The sequence below is a fragment of the Oncorhynchus tshawytscha genome, linkage group LG20 (assembly GCF_018296145.1).
Source record: "Oncorhynchus tshawytscha isolate Ot180627B linkage group LG20, Otsh_v2.0, whole genome shotgun sequence".
Taxonomy (NCBI): Eukaryota; Metazoa; Chordata; class Actinopteri; order Salmoniformes; family Salmonidae; genus Oncorhynchus; species Oncorhynchus tshawytscha.
The window spans coordinates 6903689-6921536 of NC_056448.1; the positions used below are offsets into that span (position 1 = coordinate 6903689).

Here is a 17848-nt window from a genome sequence, read left to right on the forward strand (position 1 = left end):
GACAAGGTACAAATCTGTCGTTCTGCCCCTGAACAGGCAGTTAACCCACTGTTCCTAGGCCGTCATTGAAAATAAGAATTTGTTCTTAACTGACTTGCCTAGTAAAATAAAGGTAAAATAAAATAAAAAATAAAAAAATATGTTGACTGATAAGTCACACAAGCCTAAACAATCAAGCATTGGCCTAGATGGCGATTTGTATTTAATAGGTATTATAAAGATGTACATGTATATTTTTTCTTCAAGTTACATTTAGAAATACATTTTGTGTTTCAGCAAACTGAGTCTGTGGACATCTGAGCAGAGTAACATGATCAACGGTACAGATGGCAGTGCCTTCCACCCCTGCTGTCCAAGAAGGAGAGACTGTACATCTTCAGTCCTGACCTGTGCAGGTAGGCTACAATACAGAATCTTACAGATCAGATGTCTCACTAAACTGTATGTCAGAGGTCACTAAAATGCACACATTTTGACAGGGTGGGGTCAAATCCATTTCAAGTCAAGTCAGGAAGTATTGCTTTTAAATTAGGAAAATGAAATGACCCCAACTCTGCTAAACAGTATGTCAAAGGTCAGTGTTGAATATATACAGTTTTACTTTGGTAAATGGATCCCACAAGAAAATTGTAAGTTCAGAAGCGATGTTGCTCATTTGAGCGATGGCCTGTGGTCTCATGTGTGACTTTTGTGGTAGTTTCTTTACTATCAAATGAGGAGAGACAAACTTATCACACAATTCGGAGTTATACTTAAACAAAATCTTTATTCTCTTATTAATAAGGGTCAATACAACACACACATATAAAGTGAGTAGATTGAGTGAGCTATGATAATGATAGCTGGTCGACGAATCACCCTCAGATGATTCATTGAGAGCCCGAGACAAAGGTACAAAGGTCTTTTATAGCCAAAATACACCTCCTTCAGTCTGCATGACAAACAACAGATGTATGGAATGGGTCACAAGGTTAAGATTTGTATGAAAGATACAAAGACTGTATCTGCTGTAAAAACTGTTATCATTGTGTAGAGACCAGGGTCTGGCCCCGAGCCATCTCTCCCTGGTACCTTCCAGTCAGGCGCACAGACACTAATCATGCTATGGAATGTTGGCTTGTTAGGTTTATCACAAATCCATCGTAAATCTTCTGTCATTGTTAAATCTTCCAGAGGCCCATCCTCAGTAGAACACACACAGATGAGTGTTTTAATAACCCCTTATTCTGTGGCATAAAACAACTATTTGATGCAATAACAGTAATATAACATAATCTTGTAATTTATCTCACATTCCCCAATGTGGAGAGTCCTCTCAATTTAAAAGAAAATTACAAGATTTAAGAAAATGTATTCACTTGTAGAAAATGCATACATTCTTCATAAAACAAGAAGCATAAAAGCAATAATTAATTGCATGTATTCCTGCATGTGACAGGCTGCTATAGCACTGGCTCAGCCTCCTCCAAAGAAACTTAGCACTGTCTCCCATTTCAACCTCCAACACAATGTGTCTGGTGAGGTCCTGATACACAGACACCTGCTTGCAGTTTATATGATTTAAGGCTATATCTTCATAGACAGTGAAAATCTAATATTTAATGCATAATGCAGTGCATGCAACAATGGAGTTTAATAAAATAAGCTTTTGTTTTCTATCAGACTCTAATGGATCAGCAAGGTGGAAATAACTATTTCCATCCCAGAAGCTACAATCTTGTTGGACAAATCCAGGTAGTGGCTTCTGATTTAAGTCAAATGTATTACGTTGGTGCCTAATGAACATGACCCAAGACAAGCATCATGATTCCACTATTTATAAGGCAATACCCATAGATAAAAAAATATTAGGATCAGTTTCACTCTCCGGATCAGAGTTCACCCTTTCCATTCACCAGGGCATGCTGAGAATAGTGTCAGCATCTTTAGCTCACAACAGCAATCAAAACAATCAATCCATAATACATTAATTGCTTCACTCATATAGTTATTATCATATTAAACTCAAATCAATCCTTCAGTTTTAAAAATCATTCAGTTACCAAATCAAATCATAATTAGAACCCAATTCATTATCCAACCAAAATGTAGAATGACATTGCTCAGTGATAGGACCAATCACTTAAAATCCTCAATTTAACACACATCGACATTGGCAGAATGTACATTTATATTAACATACAGTATAATTATCCTATAATTCTAGTATTAACTTTCTTATCATGATTATAATTACACATCAGTGTCCTAATATATTCTTAATCTAAATGACTATCATTTTAGCAGTGTGTAGAGTGGATGGCCCATGATAATGTTCCAATTTCAATGTCTCACCTGAGCCACCACCACCTTTACCACCCATTATGTCTTGTCCATTTGTCAACCAGTATACCAGCGACATAAGAGAAGTTTGGAACAGATTTCTCCCCACCACATGGACTCCTGTCACACTCCTGAGAGAAAAAACAGCTTAGATTGGGTGCTGTTTTCAACTCTCTAGAGACAGCAGGAGCGGTAGAGATACTCTTAACGATCGGCTATGAAATGCCAACTGACATTTACTCCTGAGGTGCTGACTTGCTGCACCCTCGACAACTACTGTGATTACTATTATTTGACCATGCTGGTCATTTATGAACATTTGAACATCTTGGCCATGTTCTGTTATAATCTCCACCCGGAAAAGCCAGAAGAGGACTGGCCACCCCTCATAGCCTGGTTCCGCTCTAGGTTTCTTCCTAGGTTTTGGCCTTTCTAGGGAGTTTTTCCTAGCCACCTTGCTTCTACACCTGCATTGCTTGCTGTTTGGGGTTTTAGGCTGGGTTTCTGTACAGCACTTAAACAATTGTTACCAAATACTAATTGAGTGTATGTAATCTCTGACCCACTGGGAATGTGATGAAAGTAATAAAATCATTCTCTCTACTATTATTCTGACATTTCACATTTTTAAAATAAAGAGGTGATCCTACCTGACCTAAAACAGGGAATTTCTGCTAGGATTAAATGTCAGGAATTGTGAAAAACTGAGTTTAAATGTATTTGGCTAAGGTGTATGTAAACTTCCGACTTCAACTGTATCACTCAAGGTGTGTAAACTTCAATCTAAAACCTCAGGAGGACTAGTACCTCCCCCATAATTTTGACACATGACTACCAATGTGAGTAATGTGTAAAAAAAAATATATATATATATATATATTCAAATATTAGCATCACTACCCTTAATATCTCCATGAAGAAAAATAATTGTACCCATACGGTCATAGTAAAATAGACTTAAGACAGCCTACCATTAGTCAAAGGCAACGCCCTATCCTTCTTCACATTGGTCCAAATCACAAATACGGCTATAACTATAAACTTCATCATAATTATCAATATTACAAATTACCTTCAAATCACAGTATTACAAATTACCTTAAATTCATTATCCAAATGGCTTTCCATTGAGGGTGATCAAACCACACAGGAAAGTCAGGACAGAGGTCAGAGGTCATACAAACCCTTCAAATAAGTGTTTCTTACTATATTAGACTAATTAATAAAAAACAGTCAAACATTTCGTATCCTAGGGTTCCAGTAAGTTTTCAGTACTTGTCTTATCAAAAGAATTCATATGTTCAATTAAAACTCAGAAAATAATAACTTCAGAAAAATCCATGTATGTGTGTCCCTTTAAAAACTTATCTAGGATAGGGGGCAGCATTGGGAATTTTGGATGAAAAGCATTCCCAAATTCAACTGCCTGCTACTCATCCCCAGAAGATAAGAGATGCATATTATTAGTAGATTTGGATAGAAAACACTCTGACGTTTCTAAAACTGTTTGAATCATGTCTGTGAGTATAACAGAACTTATTTAATAGGCGAAACCCAGAGGACAAACCATTCAGATTTTTTTTTTTAGGTCACTCTCTTTTCAATGAGGTTTCATTGGGAATCCAGATTTCTAAGTGAACTTATTGCAGTTCCTACCACTTCCACTGGATGTCAACAGTCTTTAGAAATTGGTTGAGGTTTTTCCTTTGTGTAATGAAGAAATACGGCCATCCAGAACGAGGGTAACTTGAAGTGTTCTGTTAGATAGTTGCGCATGACCAGAAAGCTAGCTACAGTTTGTTTTTCTCCTGATTTGAACACAGATCATCCCATCTTCAATTTTATTGATTATTGATGTTAAAAAATACCTTAAGTTGTATTACAAAAGTAGTTTGAAATGTTTTGGCAAAGTTTACAGGTAACTTTTGAGATATTTTGTAGTCACGTTGCGCAAGTTGGAATCTGTGTTTTTCTGGATCAAACGCGCCAAATAAATAGACATTTTGGATATATATCGATGGAATTAATCGAACAAAAGGACCATTTGTGATGTTTATGGGACATATTGGAGTGCCAACAAAAGAGGCTCGTCAAAGGTAAGGCATGGATTATATTTTTATTTCTGCGTTTTGTGTCGCGCCTGCAGGGTTGAAATATGCTTCTCTCTCTTTGTTCACGGAGGTGCTATCCTCAGATAATAGCATCGTTTGCTTTCGCCGAAAATCCTTTTTGAAATCTGACATGTTGGCTGGATTCACAACAAGTGTAGCTTTAATTTGCTATCTTGCATGTGTGATTTCATGAAAGTTAGATTTTTATAGTAATTTATTTGAATTTGGCACTCTGCATTTTCACTGGCTTTTGTCTAGCGTCCCACATATCCCAGAGAGGTTGATACCTTGGCACAAAGACAAACGGAAAACTCACTAAACCCAAATGAAAAAGCACACTCACAATAAATCAAACATAGTATTTTAAAACACCAACAAATAGTCATAACAAGTGTGTTGTGTATGGGTATATGCAAACCTTAAGGTAAAAACAAACAATAAAGGCCAGGCCTTATTTAATTTGGTAGTTTACGGTTTCAATCTCACACACCGCTCTCCCCAAGACCATAGCCCTGTGAAACATTTCAAAGAGATAAAATGACTACCCCCTTTATGCTGGAAAAATAATTCAATTTCATTAGCATTCACTAAACTAATATCATAATCAGTAACCCAAAGGTTTATGACAATGATAAGTCCTTTTTACACACATTGTTTTAAGAATTAGGGGAGAGCTGATGCACTATGTCCCACATCGGCAAAATGTCCTTTGGCAATGACCGAAGGATCAAGTCAACTGGATGTACCAGTTTTGGGGTCAATTCCATTTGGAATTTCTGTTTAATTCCACATTGGAAGAATGTTAATCTCTCATGAAAAATAAATATATAAATATAAAGGTAAAGATCTAGTTGTGGATTTCAAGATTAGTTAAACTTAAAGATCATCTGGAGTTAGCATTAGGGTTTTGGTCAATTACGTTTAGAATGTCAGTTTATGCCCTGAGTTAACTTAATTGAAATTGATCAGAAACCTCGGTACCAATACCCCAGGAATCTCCAGAAGTAATTTCCCCTGTGGGTGACTTGTTGTGAGTGACATGACCTGTGACCACTTGACTAACCTATGCATGTAAATTGGAGGGTGTGTGGGTAGAAGCAAGTGAAGTTCAACACATGTTCACCATTACACAGCTTTCTGAAAGATGAGCTCATGTCTCAGACAATAAAGAGCGTTGTTGCAGGTGGCCTACCTGAAGGCCTGACAGTCAGACCTGGGTTCAAGTACTATTTGTAATCATTTCAGATTCTTTAGCTGGGCTTGTTTCATCTTGCCTAGCATAATGGAACCAATAGAATCGTCACAATCGCCTCCAAGTAACTTAGAACAAACTTTCAAAGGATTTGAAAGATTTCGAATACTATTTGATCCCAGGTCTGCTTACAGTATCCTTCCAGCCTTGGCTCAGACTGTGTTGGCATTCATCTTTTCTAAACACCACAGAATCTATGGCCATGTTTACAGTATGGTGCCTACACCATTATCTTATTGTCTAGTGCAGTGCAGTTCACTAGCTAAATTTAACCCTTTTCACTAACTAGGGGGAATGCAACACTTAATTTAATTAAAAGACCACCCTTACTGTTGGTGTGGCTCCATGCATTCATATCAGTCCAAATGTGAGCGAGATAGTTCCGCAGATATTATGAGCTGTATTAATTTTAAACATTAGTGGGGAATGCTCTAAGTGAATATTGTGCTTGTTTTTCATAATCATGTTTGTAATTTAGTATTTTATTGTGTTTTATATTGATGTGTGTGTTTTTTATTGTGCAGGTCTCATTTGAAAAAGAGACATGGTGTCAATATGACACCCTGTTAGACAGTACTTTTATGTTGTGATCCTCAGGTCCATCTTCATGGAGTTTGAGAAGGATGTGGAGGTGAAGGGACTCCCAGCATATCGTTTCACCCCTCCTCGTGACGTGCTGGCCAGCAAGGAGGAGAACCCAGCCAACGAAGGCTTCTGTGTCTCCCCAAAAGAGTGCCTGGGTAGTGGAGTACTCAAAGTCAGCGTGTGTAAAAAAGGTAGTTAGCTCCAGCTCTCTACCTCCACCTCCTCTCCACCTCTCCTCTCTCTCTGTATTTCAGATCGGTGTAGTAGGCCCTATTCCATTTCAATCAGGTGTGTTCAGAGAACAATTTGAGATAAACACACCCCAGAACACAGACACACTTACATGCACGCACGCGCACACACACACACACACACACACACACACACACACACACACACACACACACACACACACACACACACACACACACACACACACACACACACACACACACACACACACACACACACACACACACACACACACACACACACACACACACACACACACACACACACACACACAGACACACAGAGACATACACACACACACACACACCATATGATACAGCTGCACCATCGAGAGCATCCTGATCGGTTGCATCACCGCCTGGTATGGCAACTGCTTGGCATCTGACTGTAACGAGGCAGGGGCGGCAGGGTAGCCTAGTGGTTAGAGCGTTGGACTAATAACTGGAAGGTTGCAAGTTCAAATCCCCGAGCTGAGAAGGTACAAATCTGTCATTCTGCCCCTGAACAGGCAGTTAACCCACTGTTCCTAGGCCATCATTGAAAATAAGAATTTGCTCTTAACTGACTTGCCTAGTTAAATAAAGGTAAAAAAATATAAAAAATAAACGCACGACAGAGGGTAGTGCTTATGGCCCAGTACTTCACTGGGGCCAAGATTCCTGCAATCCAGGACCTATATAATAGACTGAGCGCCAAGTCTAGGACCAGTTATGTTATTGTGTTACTTTTTTATTATTTTTTACTTTAGTTTATTATGTAAATATTTTCTTCACTCTTCTTGAACTGCGCTGTTGGTTAAAACTTCTTCTGCCCCTTTTTTCAAAGGAAACACTTTAAAGTTTGTGGAAATGTGAAAGGAATGTAACAGAACACATTAGGTCTGGTAAAAGATAATACAAAGAAATACATCTTTGAAAGGCTATAATGTATTACTCAAGCCCAGGCACAATTTACATTTTGGCCACTTGATGGCAGCAGTGTATGCAGCATTTATGTTAAAAAAAAATTGTCACGACTGCCCAAATGTGCCTAATTTGTTTATTAATAACTTTTCAAGTTCAAAACTGTGCACTCTCCTCAAACAATAGCATGGTATTAGTTCGCTGTAATATCTACCGTAAATTGCACAGTGCAGATAGATTAACAAGATTTTAAACTTTCTGCCAATATCAGATATGTCTATGTCCTGGAAAATGTTCTTGTTACTGACCACCTCATGCTAACTGCATTAGCCTACGTTAGCTCAACCGTCCCATGGGGGACCCACCGATCCTGAAGAAGTTTTAACCAACTATAGTTTTGGCAAGTCGGTTAGGACATCTACTTTGTGCATGACACAAGGAATTTTTCCAACAATTGTTTACAGACAGATTATTTCACTTATAATTCACTGTATCACAATTCCAGTGGGTCAGAAGTTTACATACACTAAGTTGACTGTGTCTTTAAACAGCTTGGAAAATTCCCGAAAATGATGTCATGGCTTTAGAAGCTTCTGATATGCTAATTGACATCATTTGAGTCAATTGGAGGTGTGCCTGTGGATGCATTTCAAGGCCTACCTTCAAACTCAGTGCCTCTTTGCTTGACATCATGGGAAGATCAAAAGAAACCAGCCAAGACATCAGAAAAGAAATTGGAAACCTCCACAAGTCTGGTTCATGTTTGGGAGTAATTTCCAAATGCCTGAAGGTACCACGTTCATCTGTACAAACAATAGTACGCAGGTATAAACACCATGGGACCACGCAGCTGTCATACCGCTCAGGAAGGAGACACGTTCTGTCTCCTAGAGATGAACGTACTTTGGTGCGAAAAGTAGAAATCAATCCCAGAACAACAGCAAAGGTCCTTGTGAAGATGCTGGAGGAAACAGGTACAAAAGTATCTATATCCACAGTAAAACGTGACCTATATCGACATAACCTGAAAGGCCGCTCAGCAATGAAGAAGCCACTGCTCCAAAACTGCCATAAACCGCCACATTTTGCAACTGCACATGGGGACATGTCCTCTGGTCTGATGAAACAAAAATATAACTGTTTGGCCATAATGACCCTCGTCATGTTTGGAGGAAAAATGAGGACGCTTGCAAGCCGAAGAACACCATCCCAACAGTGAAGCACGGGGGTGGCAGCATTCATGTTGTGGGGGTGCTTTGCTGCAGGAGGGACTGGTGCACTTCACAAAATAGATGGCATCATGAGGGTTGAAAATTATGTGGGTGGAAAATTATGTGGATATTTTGTAGCAACATCTCAAGATATCAGTCAGGAAGTTAAAGCTTGGTCGCAAGTGGGTCTTCCAAATGGACAATGACCCCAAGCATACTTCCAAAGTTGTGGCAAAATGGCTAAAGGACAACAAAGTCAAGATATTGGAGTGGCCATCACAAAGCCCTGACCTCAATCCAATAGATAATTTGTGGGCAGAACTGGAAAAGTGTGTGCAAGCAAGGAGGCCTACAAACCTAACTCAGTTACACCCGCTCTGTCAGGAGGAATGGGCCAAAAACCTATTGTGGGAAGCTTGTGGAAGGCTACCCGAAATATTTGACCCAAGTTAAACAATTGAAACAATTTAAAGGCAATGCTACCAAATACGAATTGAGTGTATGTAAAGAAATATTATCTGAAAAATAATAATTCTCTTTACTGTTATTCTGACATTTCACATTCTTAAAATAAAGTGGTGATCCTAACTGACCTAAGACAGGGACTTTTTACTAGGATTAAATGTCAGGAATTGTGAAAAACTGATTGCACAGGGTGGGGTCGAGACCCAGGGTCTCGAGCTTGATGTGGGGGTGTATTTGTATTTGGCTATGTAAACTTACGACTTCAACTGTATATGCTCCAAAATGACACCGTGGGCTGTGGTCAAAAGTGCACTATTTGGGACAAAGCTCTTGTGTTATGAAGTCTTTTGCTTGCCATGCTAATGCCCACTCTCTCAGGTGACCGTGGCTAGCATTTTAGTCACACCACCACTCACTCAAACTCAAATCAAATAAAAAATTAAAAGTGCATTTAGAATTGCAACACACTTTGCATTAAAGCAATAATAGAAGAACATAGAAAGCAAAAATATCTATTATTAAAATCCGGCTCAAGATGTGTGTTTTTAATAGTGGTTTAAAAACCTCAATGGTGTTTGCCCCTCTTACCTGACAGGGCAAGCTGTTCCACAACTTATGTATTTTAATAGAGAATGTTCCGCCCCCGCCTTGGTTTTGCATCTAGGAACCGGGAGCGGTGCGCCCTCACTGGATTGTAAGGAACAAGCATGTCTGTCAGATAAGAAGGGGCATGCAGTGCCTTAAAAGTTAGGAGTAAGATCCTTAAAATCGAAAATCAGACTGATGCGTCACAGAGTAACTGGAGTGATGTGAATTCTCTTCAATTAAAATCACAGCCGTATATATTCCCCCCCAAGCAGACACATCGATGGCCCTGAACTAACTTTATTTGACTCTATGCAATCTGGAATCCACATATCCTGAGGCTGCATTCGTTGTAGCTGGGGATTTTAACAAGGCTAATCTGAAAACAAGACTCCCTAAACTGTATCAGTATATCTATTGTGCTACCAGAGCTGGTAAAACCCTGGATCATTGCTATTATAACTTCTGCGACGCATAAGGGGGCCATATATAGGCCCTCCCCCGCCCTCCTTTCGGAAAAGCTGACCACGACTCCATTTTGTTGCTTCCAGCCTATAGACAGAAACTAAAACAAGAAGCTCCCGCGCTCAGGTCTGTTCATCGCTGGTCCGACCAATCTGATTCCACGCTTCAAGACTGCTTCGATCACGTGGATTGGGATATGTTCCGCATTACGTCAAACAACAACATTGATGAATACGCTGATTCGGTGAGCGAGTTCATTAGAAAGTGCATTGACGAAGTCGTAGCCATAGCAATGATTAAAACATTCCCAAACCAGAAACCGTGGATTGATGGTAGCATTCGCATGAAACTGAAAGCGCAAACCACTGCTTTTAACCAGTGCAAGGTGACCTGAAACATGACAGAATACAAACAGTGTAGCTATTCCCTCCGCAAGGCAATCAAACAAGCTAAGCGTCCGTATAGATACAAAGTAGAGTCGCAATTCAACAGCTCAGACACAAGAGGTATGTGGCAGGGTCGACAGTCAATCACGGATTACAAAAAGAAAACCAGCCCCGTCGCGGACCAGGATGTCTTGCTCCCAGACAGACTAAATAACTTTTTTGCCCGCTTTGAGGACAATACAGTGACACTGACACGGCCCGCTACCAAAACCTACGGACTATCCTTCACTGCAGCCGATGTGAGTAAAACATTTAAACGTGTTAACCCTCACAAGGCTGCAGGCCCAGACGGTATCCCCAGCCGCTTCCCCAGAGCATGCGCAGACCAGCTGGCTGGTGTGTTTAAGGACATATTCAATCAATCCTTATCCCAGTCTGCTGTTCCCAGATGCTTCAAAAGGGCCACCATTGTCCCTGTTCCCAAGAAAGCTAAGGTAACTGAGCTAAACGACTACCGCCTCGTAGCACTCACTTCCGTCATCATGAAGTGCTTTGAGAGACACGTCAAGGACCATATCACCTCCACCCTACCTGACACCCTAGACCCACTCCAATTTGCTTACCGCCCAAATAGGTCCACAGACAACACAATCACAACCACACTGCACACTGCCCTAACCCATCTGGACAAGAGGAATACCTATGTGAGAATGCTGTTCATTGACTACAGCTCAGCATTTAACACCGTACTACCCTCCAAACTCGTCATCAAGCTCGAGATCCTGGGTCTCGACTCCGCCCTGTGCAACTGGGTACTGGACTTCCTGACGGGCCACCCCCAGGTGGTGAGGGTAGGTAACAACATCTCCACCCCGCTGATCCTCAAAACTGGGGCCCCACAAGGGTGCGTTCTGAGCCCTCTCCTGTACTCCTAGTTCACCCACGACTGCGTGGCCATGCACCCCTCCAACTCAATCATCAAGTTTGCAGAAGACACTACAGTGGCTTGATTACCAACAACGACGAGACGGCCTACAGGGAGGAGGTGAGGGCCCTCTGAGTGTGGTGTCAGGAAAATAACCTCACACTCAACGTCAACAAAACAAAGGAGATGATTGTGGACTTCAGGAAACATCAGAGGGAGCACCCCCCTATCCACATCTACGGGACAGTAGTGGAGAGGGTAGTAAGTTTTAAGTTCCTTGGCGTACACATCACGGACAAACTGAATTGGTCTACCCACACAGACAGCGTCGTGAAGAAGGCGCAGCAGCGCCTCTTCAACCTCAGGATGCTTTTCGGCTTGTCACCAAAAGCACTCACAAACTTCTACAGATGCACAATCGGGAGCATCCTGTCGGGCTGTATCACCGCCTGGTACGGCAACTGCTCCGCCCACAACCGTAAGGCTCTCCAGAGGGTAGTGAGGTCTGCACAACGCATCCCTGGGGGAAAACTACCTGCCCTCCAGGACACCTACACCACCAGATGTCACAGGAAGGCCATAAAGATCATCAAGGACATCAACTACCCGAGCCACTGCCTGTTCACCCTGCTATCCTCCAGAAGGCGAGGTCAGTACAGGTGCATCAAAGCATGGACTGAAAGACTGAAAAACAGCTTCTATCTCAAGGTCATCAGACTGTTAAACAGCCACCACTAACATTGAGTGGCTGCTGCCAACACACTGACTCAACTCCAGCCACTTTAATAATGGAAATTGATGGAAATTGATGTAAAAATATATCACTAGCCACTTTAAGCAATGCTACTTAATATAATGTTTACATACCCTGCATTACTCATCTCATATGTTCATGTATATACTGTACTCTATACCATCTACTGCATCTTTATGTAATACATGTATCACTAGCCACTTTAAACTATGCCACTTTGTTTACATACCCTAGATTACTCATCTCATATGTATATCCTGTACTCGATACCATCTACTGCATCTTGCCTCTGCCGTTCTGTACCATCACTCATTCATATATCTTTATCTACATATTCTTTATCCCTTTACACTTATGTGTATAAGGTAGTAGTTTTGGAATTGTTAGGTTAGATTACTCGTTGGTTATTACTGCATTGTCGGAACTAGAAGCACAAGCATTTCGCTACACTCGCATTAACATCTGCTAACCATGTAAAATTTGATTTGATTTCTCTAGTATCTAAGAAAGGAAATGGAGATTTGAGATTGTTTTTGGCCTATTGGCCTATTGTTTTTTAGGCCTATTTTTTAAATTTTTGTATTTATTTTTTTTACCTTTATTTAACCAGGCAAGTCAGTTAAGAACAAATTCTTATTTTCAATGACGGCCTAGGAACAGTGGGTTAACTGCCTGTTCAGGGGCAGAACAACCTTGTCAGCTCGGGGGTTTGAACTTGCAACCTTCCGGTTACTAGTCCAACGCTCTAACCACTAGGCTACCCTGCCGCCCCATATTATTTTTTTAAGAGGTCTAATTACAGCCTATTTAAGAGATTCAGGGACTATTCCAGTTTGGAAAGATGTGTTTACAATTATTAGTGGGAGAAGTTATTTGACGAGCTTCGTGGGTATAGGGTCAAGTTGGCAGGTGGAAGGCTTGGAGTGCATAATGAGTTCAACCAAGTCAGGGGTGTTAAACGATCCAGAATAGCTGTGATCTCCTCATACTCCTGTAGGGTTTGTGGCATATCAGATGACTTCATTGAGATTTTAACTCTAATTGTAGTAATTTTCTCATTTAAAAAAATCATAAAATCTCTTACAGGTGAGGCTAGAAAATGCTCAGGCAGGCTGGGGCCTGCTTCTATGTGGGACTTGCTACAGTGCTGAAGAGAAATCTAATCTTTTTGCTATCATCTATTAATTTAGGAGCAGGACGCATGCGCATACCCTAAGGCTTGCTTGCTTTGTGATGCTGTCTGTCTTGCCATGCCAGCCAGCATACTTCAAGCTTGGAGGAATGCTATTGTGTATTAATGCTAGAATCTATAATTTCTGGGAGGAATTTATAAGGCGGCTAAAATGAAATCCAGGTTCAGCTCTAGGGCAGACTATCAATTGAATTTAAAAAGTTCTAAGTACATGGTTTGAGAGTACAGGATTTTGAGGAGAGACTGATACATTTAAAATATCAATACCATAGGATAGGGCTAGATCTAGCGTATGGCTATGGCAGCGGGTGGGCACAATACATTCTGAGCAAAGACATACTCTATAAGAGAGGAAAATGCTATTCCCAGGGCATCACTGTTATTGTCCACATGAACATTAAAATCACCTATAATTACTATTTTGTCATATAAGATTACAAGGCTTGATAAGAATTCAGCAAATTCTGGCAAAAACATAGTATAAGGACCAGGTGGCCTGTAAAATTTTGCCTTATTTTGCCTTAAGCATGGCATAGTTCAGAGTGAGTACCACAAAGCAGGAAAAGTCAGCAGCAGCAAAGGTTTTAAACAGAGTCTGGGCTCTTGAATGAAGGTTATCCCACTACCTCTTCCTGGTTCATTAGATTTCCCATTGGAGATGACTCATTTAGAACCACATACTCATCAGGTCTCAGATAAACTCATAATATCCGTCTTAAAAAAAAACTTTATTTAACTAGGCAAGTAAGTTAAGAACAAACTCTTATTTACAATGACATCCTACACCAGCCAAACCTGGACGACACTGGGCCAATTGTGCAGCTCCCTATGGGACTCCCAATCACAGCTGGTTGTGATACAGCTTGTTTTCTAACCAGAGTGTATGTAGTGACGCCTCTAGCACTGAGATGTTGTGCCGTAGACCGCTGCGCCACTCGAGAGCCTGTTAGCAATAAGATCATTTACAGTTTAAGTGCAGGTTTAGGACTGAGAGCTCTAATAGGCCAAGTCTGATAAATTGTTTAGTGCCTGTAGCTGAGATGTGATGAGTCTGTATCATAATAAGATTACTCACATTTGATCCAGGCTGTTTTTGTTGTCTTTGAAGTCTTTGTAGTCTGGGTCTGGGGTATACAGGTTGGATGGAATGAATCAAATCGTATTTGTCACGTGCCGAATACAACAGGTTACCTTGAAATGCTTACTTACAACAATACAGTTAAGAAAATAAGTGTTAAGAAATTATTTACAAAATCAACTAAAGTAAAACCGTTTTTAAAGAAACAATAAAATAACAATAATGAGGCTATATACAGGGGGCACTGGTACCGAGTCAATGTGCGGGGGTACAAGTTAGTCGAGGTAACTGAGGTAATAAGTACATGTACTGTAGGTAGGGGTAAAGTGATAGATAATAAGATAATAAGCAGCGAGTTGCAGCAGTGTAAAACAAAAGTGTGTGGGGGGGGTCAATGCAAATAGTCCAGTTAGCAATTTGATTAATTGTTCAGCATTCTTATGGCTTGGGGATAGAAGCTGTTAAGGAGCGTTTTGGACCGATACTTAGCAGAGAGAACAGTCACTTGGGTGGCTGGAGTCTTTGACAATTTTTGGGGCCTTCCTCTGACACCGCCTCGTATATATGTTCTGGATGGCAGGAAGCTTGGTCCCAGTGATGTACTGGGCCGTATACAGTACCCTCTGCAGCGGCTTATGGTCGGATCAAGTCCGAGTGCTTCTTGAAGCCTCCAGATGGGCAGCCGTGGTCATGAGAAGATCAGGAAGCTAGATGCTCAGCGGAGGCGGTGGTCGGAGGTGGTGGTCAGGTCAGCACGTGCAAGGGCAAGCAGGCAGCTCGATGTCATCAGGGTATATCTGACATCTGCAGTTTCTTTATTGGGACTCTATGAAGTTTGCGCTCCCCACAGAATACAGCCCACTCCTTACTTCAGAAGTATCCTCCTGAGTAATGGAAAAGTTGTCCCAATGCCAACTCTGCATGTATATCCTCGTCTTGGATCACCGTTGGTGAAAAACAACCCGACGTCAGAATGTGTAATTCTAATCGTTTAGCTAATGAGAAATAAAAGGTTGACATGAAAATGATTACATATGTACAGAATTTACATGATTCTCTGCCTAGGCTGCCTTGGCAACTATAGAACCTATAGAATGACTAGCCGTGCTCTGAAGGGAAAGGGACAGATCCTATCACAACAGTATTTCAAGGACAAAGCCTCCTTCATTGAAATGATGTGGAAACAATGTTTATTCAATCAGTATCTGCCCAGTGGGAGGTCTCTCCTCAGTAAGCTGGGAAGTTAGAGGCCAACTACTGTTTTGTCTTAAACCTTGTTGTTTTGTTGTTGCTCTGATGAATGATAACAGTGATGCATATTTAGGACCCTGCTGTTTGAATGTTAGTGACGAGACAGAGGCATTGATGCGAGTAACCAGTCTTGTTCAGCACATCACAATACATCCGGGTATCTCAAGCACACCGGTAAAACACATGAGTTGCAGTAATGAACATTTACCAACAGATGGCAACACTGTGCCATCTTACACCCATAACACCTACCCCCTGAGAACTACTGTCAGCGTCGTGTGTATAGGTGGCAGGGAAGTCAGGCGCAGGAGAGTCAAAATGGAGTGTAAATGGAGTCTTTTAATAATTGACCACGTAACATGCTCCATAACACAAAAATGTACAGACATAAACAAACATGGGTACGAGGACCCCACGCGCACCTATACAACATAAAACTACACTGACAATAAAACAATCTCTGACAAAGACATGAGGGGAAACAGAGGGTTACTACATACACAACAGGTAATGAGGGGGATTGAAAACAGGTGTGTGGGAAAACAAGACATAACCAATGGAAAATGAAAAATCGATCAATGATGGCTAGAAGACCGGTGATGTCGACCGCCGAGCACTGCCCGAACAAGGAGAGGCAACGACTTCGGCAGAAGTCGTGACAGTACCCCCCCCCTGACGCGCGGATCCAGCAGCGTGTCGACACCGGCCTCGGGGGACAACACGGAGGGCGAGGTGCAGGGCGATCCGGATGGAGACGGTGGAATTCTGATAACATGGAAGGATCTACCACGTCCTCCACCGGAACCCAGCATCTCTCCTCCGGCCCGTACCCCTCCCAGTCCACGAGGTACTGAAGGTCCCTCACCCGACGTCTCGATACGGTAATTAGTGGGCAGTTGTAACCTATAACATACCTTGTTCACTCTCCTCAGGACTTTAAACGGCCCCACAAACCACGGACCCAGCTTCCGGCAGAGCAGGCGCAGGGGCAGGTTTCGGGTTGAGAGCCAGACCCTGTCCCCTGGTGCGAACACCGGGGCCTCACTGCGGCGACGGACTGCACCAATTTTCTGGCGCCTTATGGCGCGCTGAAGGTAGACGTGGGCTGCATCCCAGGTTTCCTCAGCGCGCCAAAACCAATTGTCCACCGCAGGAGCCTCGGTCTGGCTCTGATGCCACGGAGCCAGAACCGGCTGATACCCTAATACACATTGAAAAGGAGTAAGGTTAGTGGAGGAGTGACGTAGCGAGTTCTGGGCCATCTCTGCCCTGGGCACGAACTTCGCCCACTCCCCCGGCCGATCCCGGCAATAAGACCGCAGAAACCTACCCACATCCTGGTTAACTCTCTCCACCTGCTCATTACTCTCGGGTGAAAACCTGAGGTAAGACTTGCCGAGATCCCCAGACGTTCCATGAACACCTTCCAGACCTTTGATGTGAACTGGGAACCCCGATCACACACTATATCCTCAGGCACCCCATAGTGCCGGAAAACGTGTGTAAACAGGGCTTCTGCAGTTTGTAAGAACGTAGGGAGACCGGGCAAAGGAAGGAGACGACAGGACTTCGAAAACTGATCCACAACGACCAGTATCGTGATGTAACCCTGTGCAGGTGGAGGATCAGTCAAAAAATCCACCGACAGATGCAACCACGGCCGTTGAGGAACGGGTAGAGGTTGTAGCTTACCTCTGGGCAGGTGTCTAGGAGCCTTGCACTGGGCGCACACCGAGCTGGAGGAAACATTAATCCTCACGTCCTTAGCTAAAGTGGGCCACCAGTACCTCCCATCAAGACAGCGTATCGTCCAACCTATCCCAGGATGACCAGAGGAGGGTAACGTGTGAGCCCAATAGATCAATCGGTCGCGGACAGCAGAGGGAACGTACAGACGACCAGCTGGACGTGACGCCCGCTCAATGTCCGCGTCCAGCTCCCACACTACTGGCGCCACCAAACACGAAGCTGGGGGTATGGGAGTGGGATCCATGGACCGCTCCTCTGTGTCATACAGCCGAGACAATGCGTCTGCCTTAACGTTCTGGGAACCTGGTCTGTAAGAGAGTAAACACAAAACGAGTTAAAAACATGGCCCACCTTGCCTGGCAA

At 42.3% G+C, this 17848-nt stretch overlaps 1 protein-coding gene across 1 annotated transcript in view; it reads left to right on the forward strand.

Moving 5' to 3' along the window:
• The window catches only part of LOC112219619 (lysosome membrane protein 2), a 59665-nt gene that overhangs the window by 27386 nt on the left and 14431 nt on the right, over window positions 1-17848 (forward strand). The window contains 3 exon segments of the mRNA XM_024381028.2: window positions 277-341; window positions 344-395; window positions 6283-6461. Of these exon segments, the coding sequence (XP_024236796.2) occupies window positions 277-341; window positions 344-395; window positions 6283-6461 (296 nt within the window).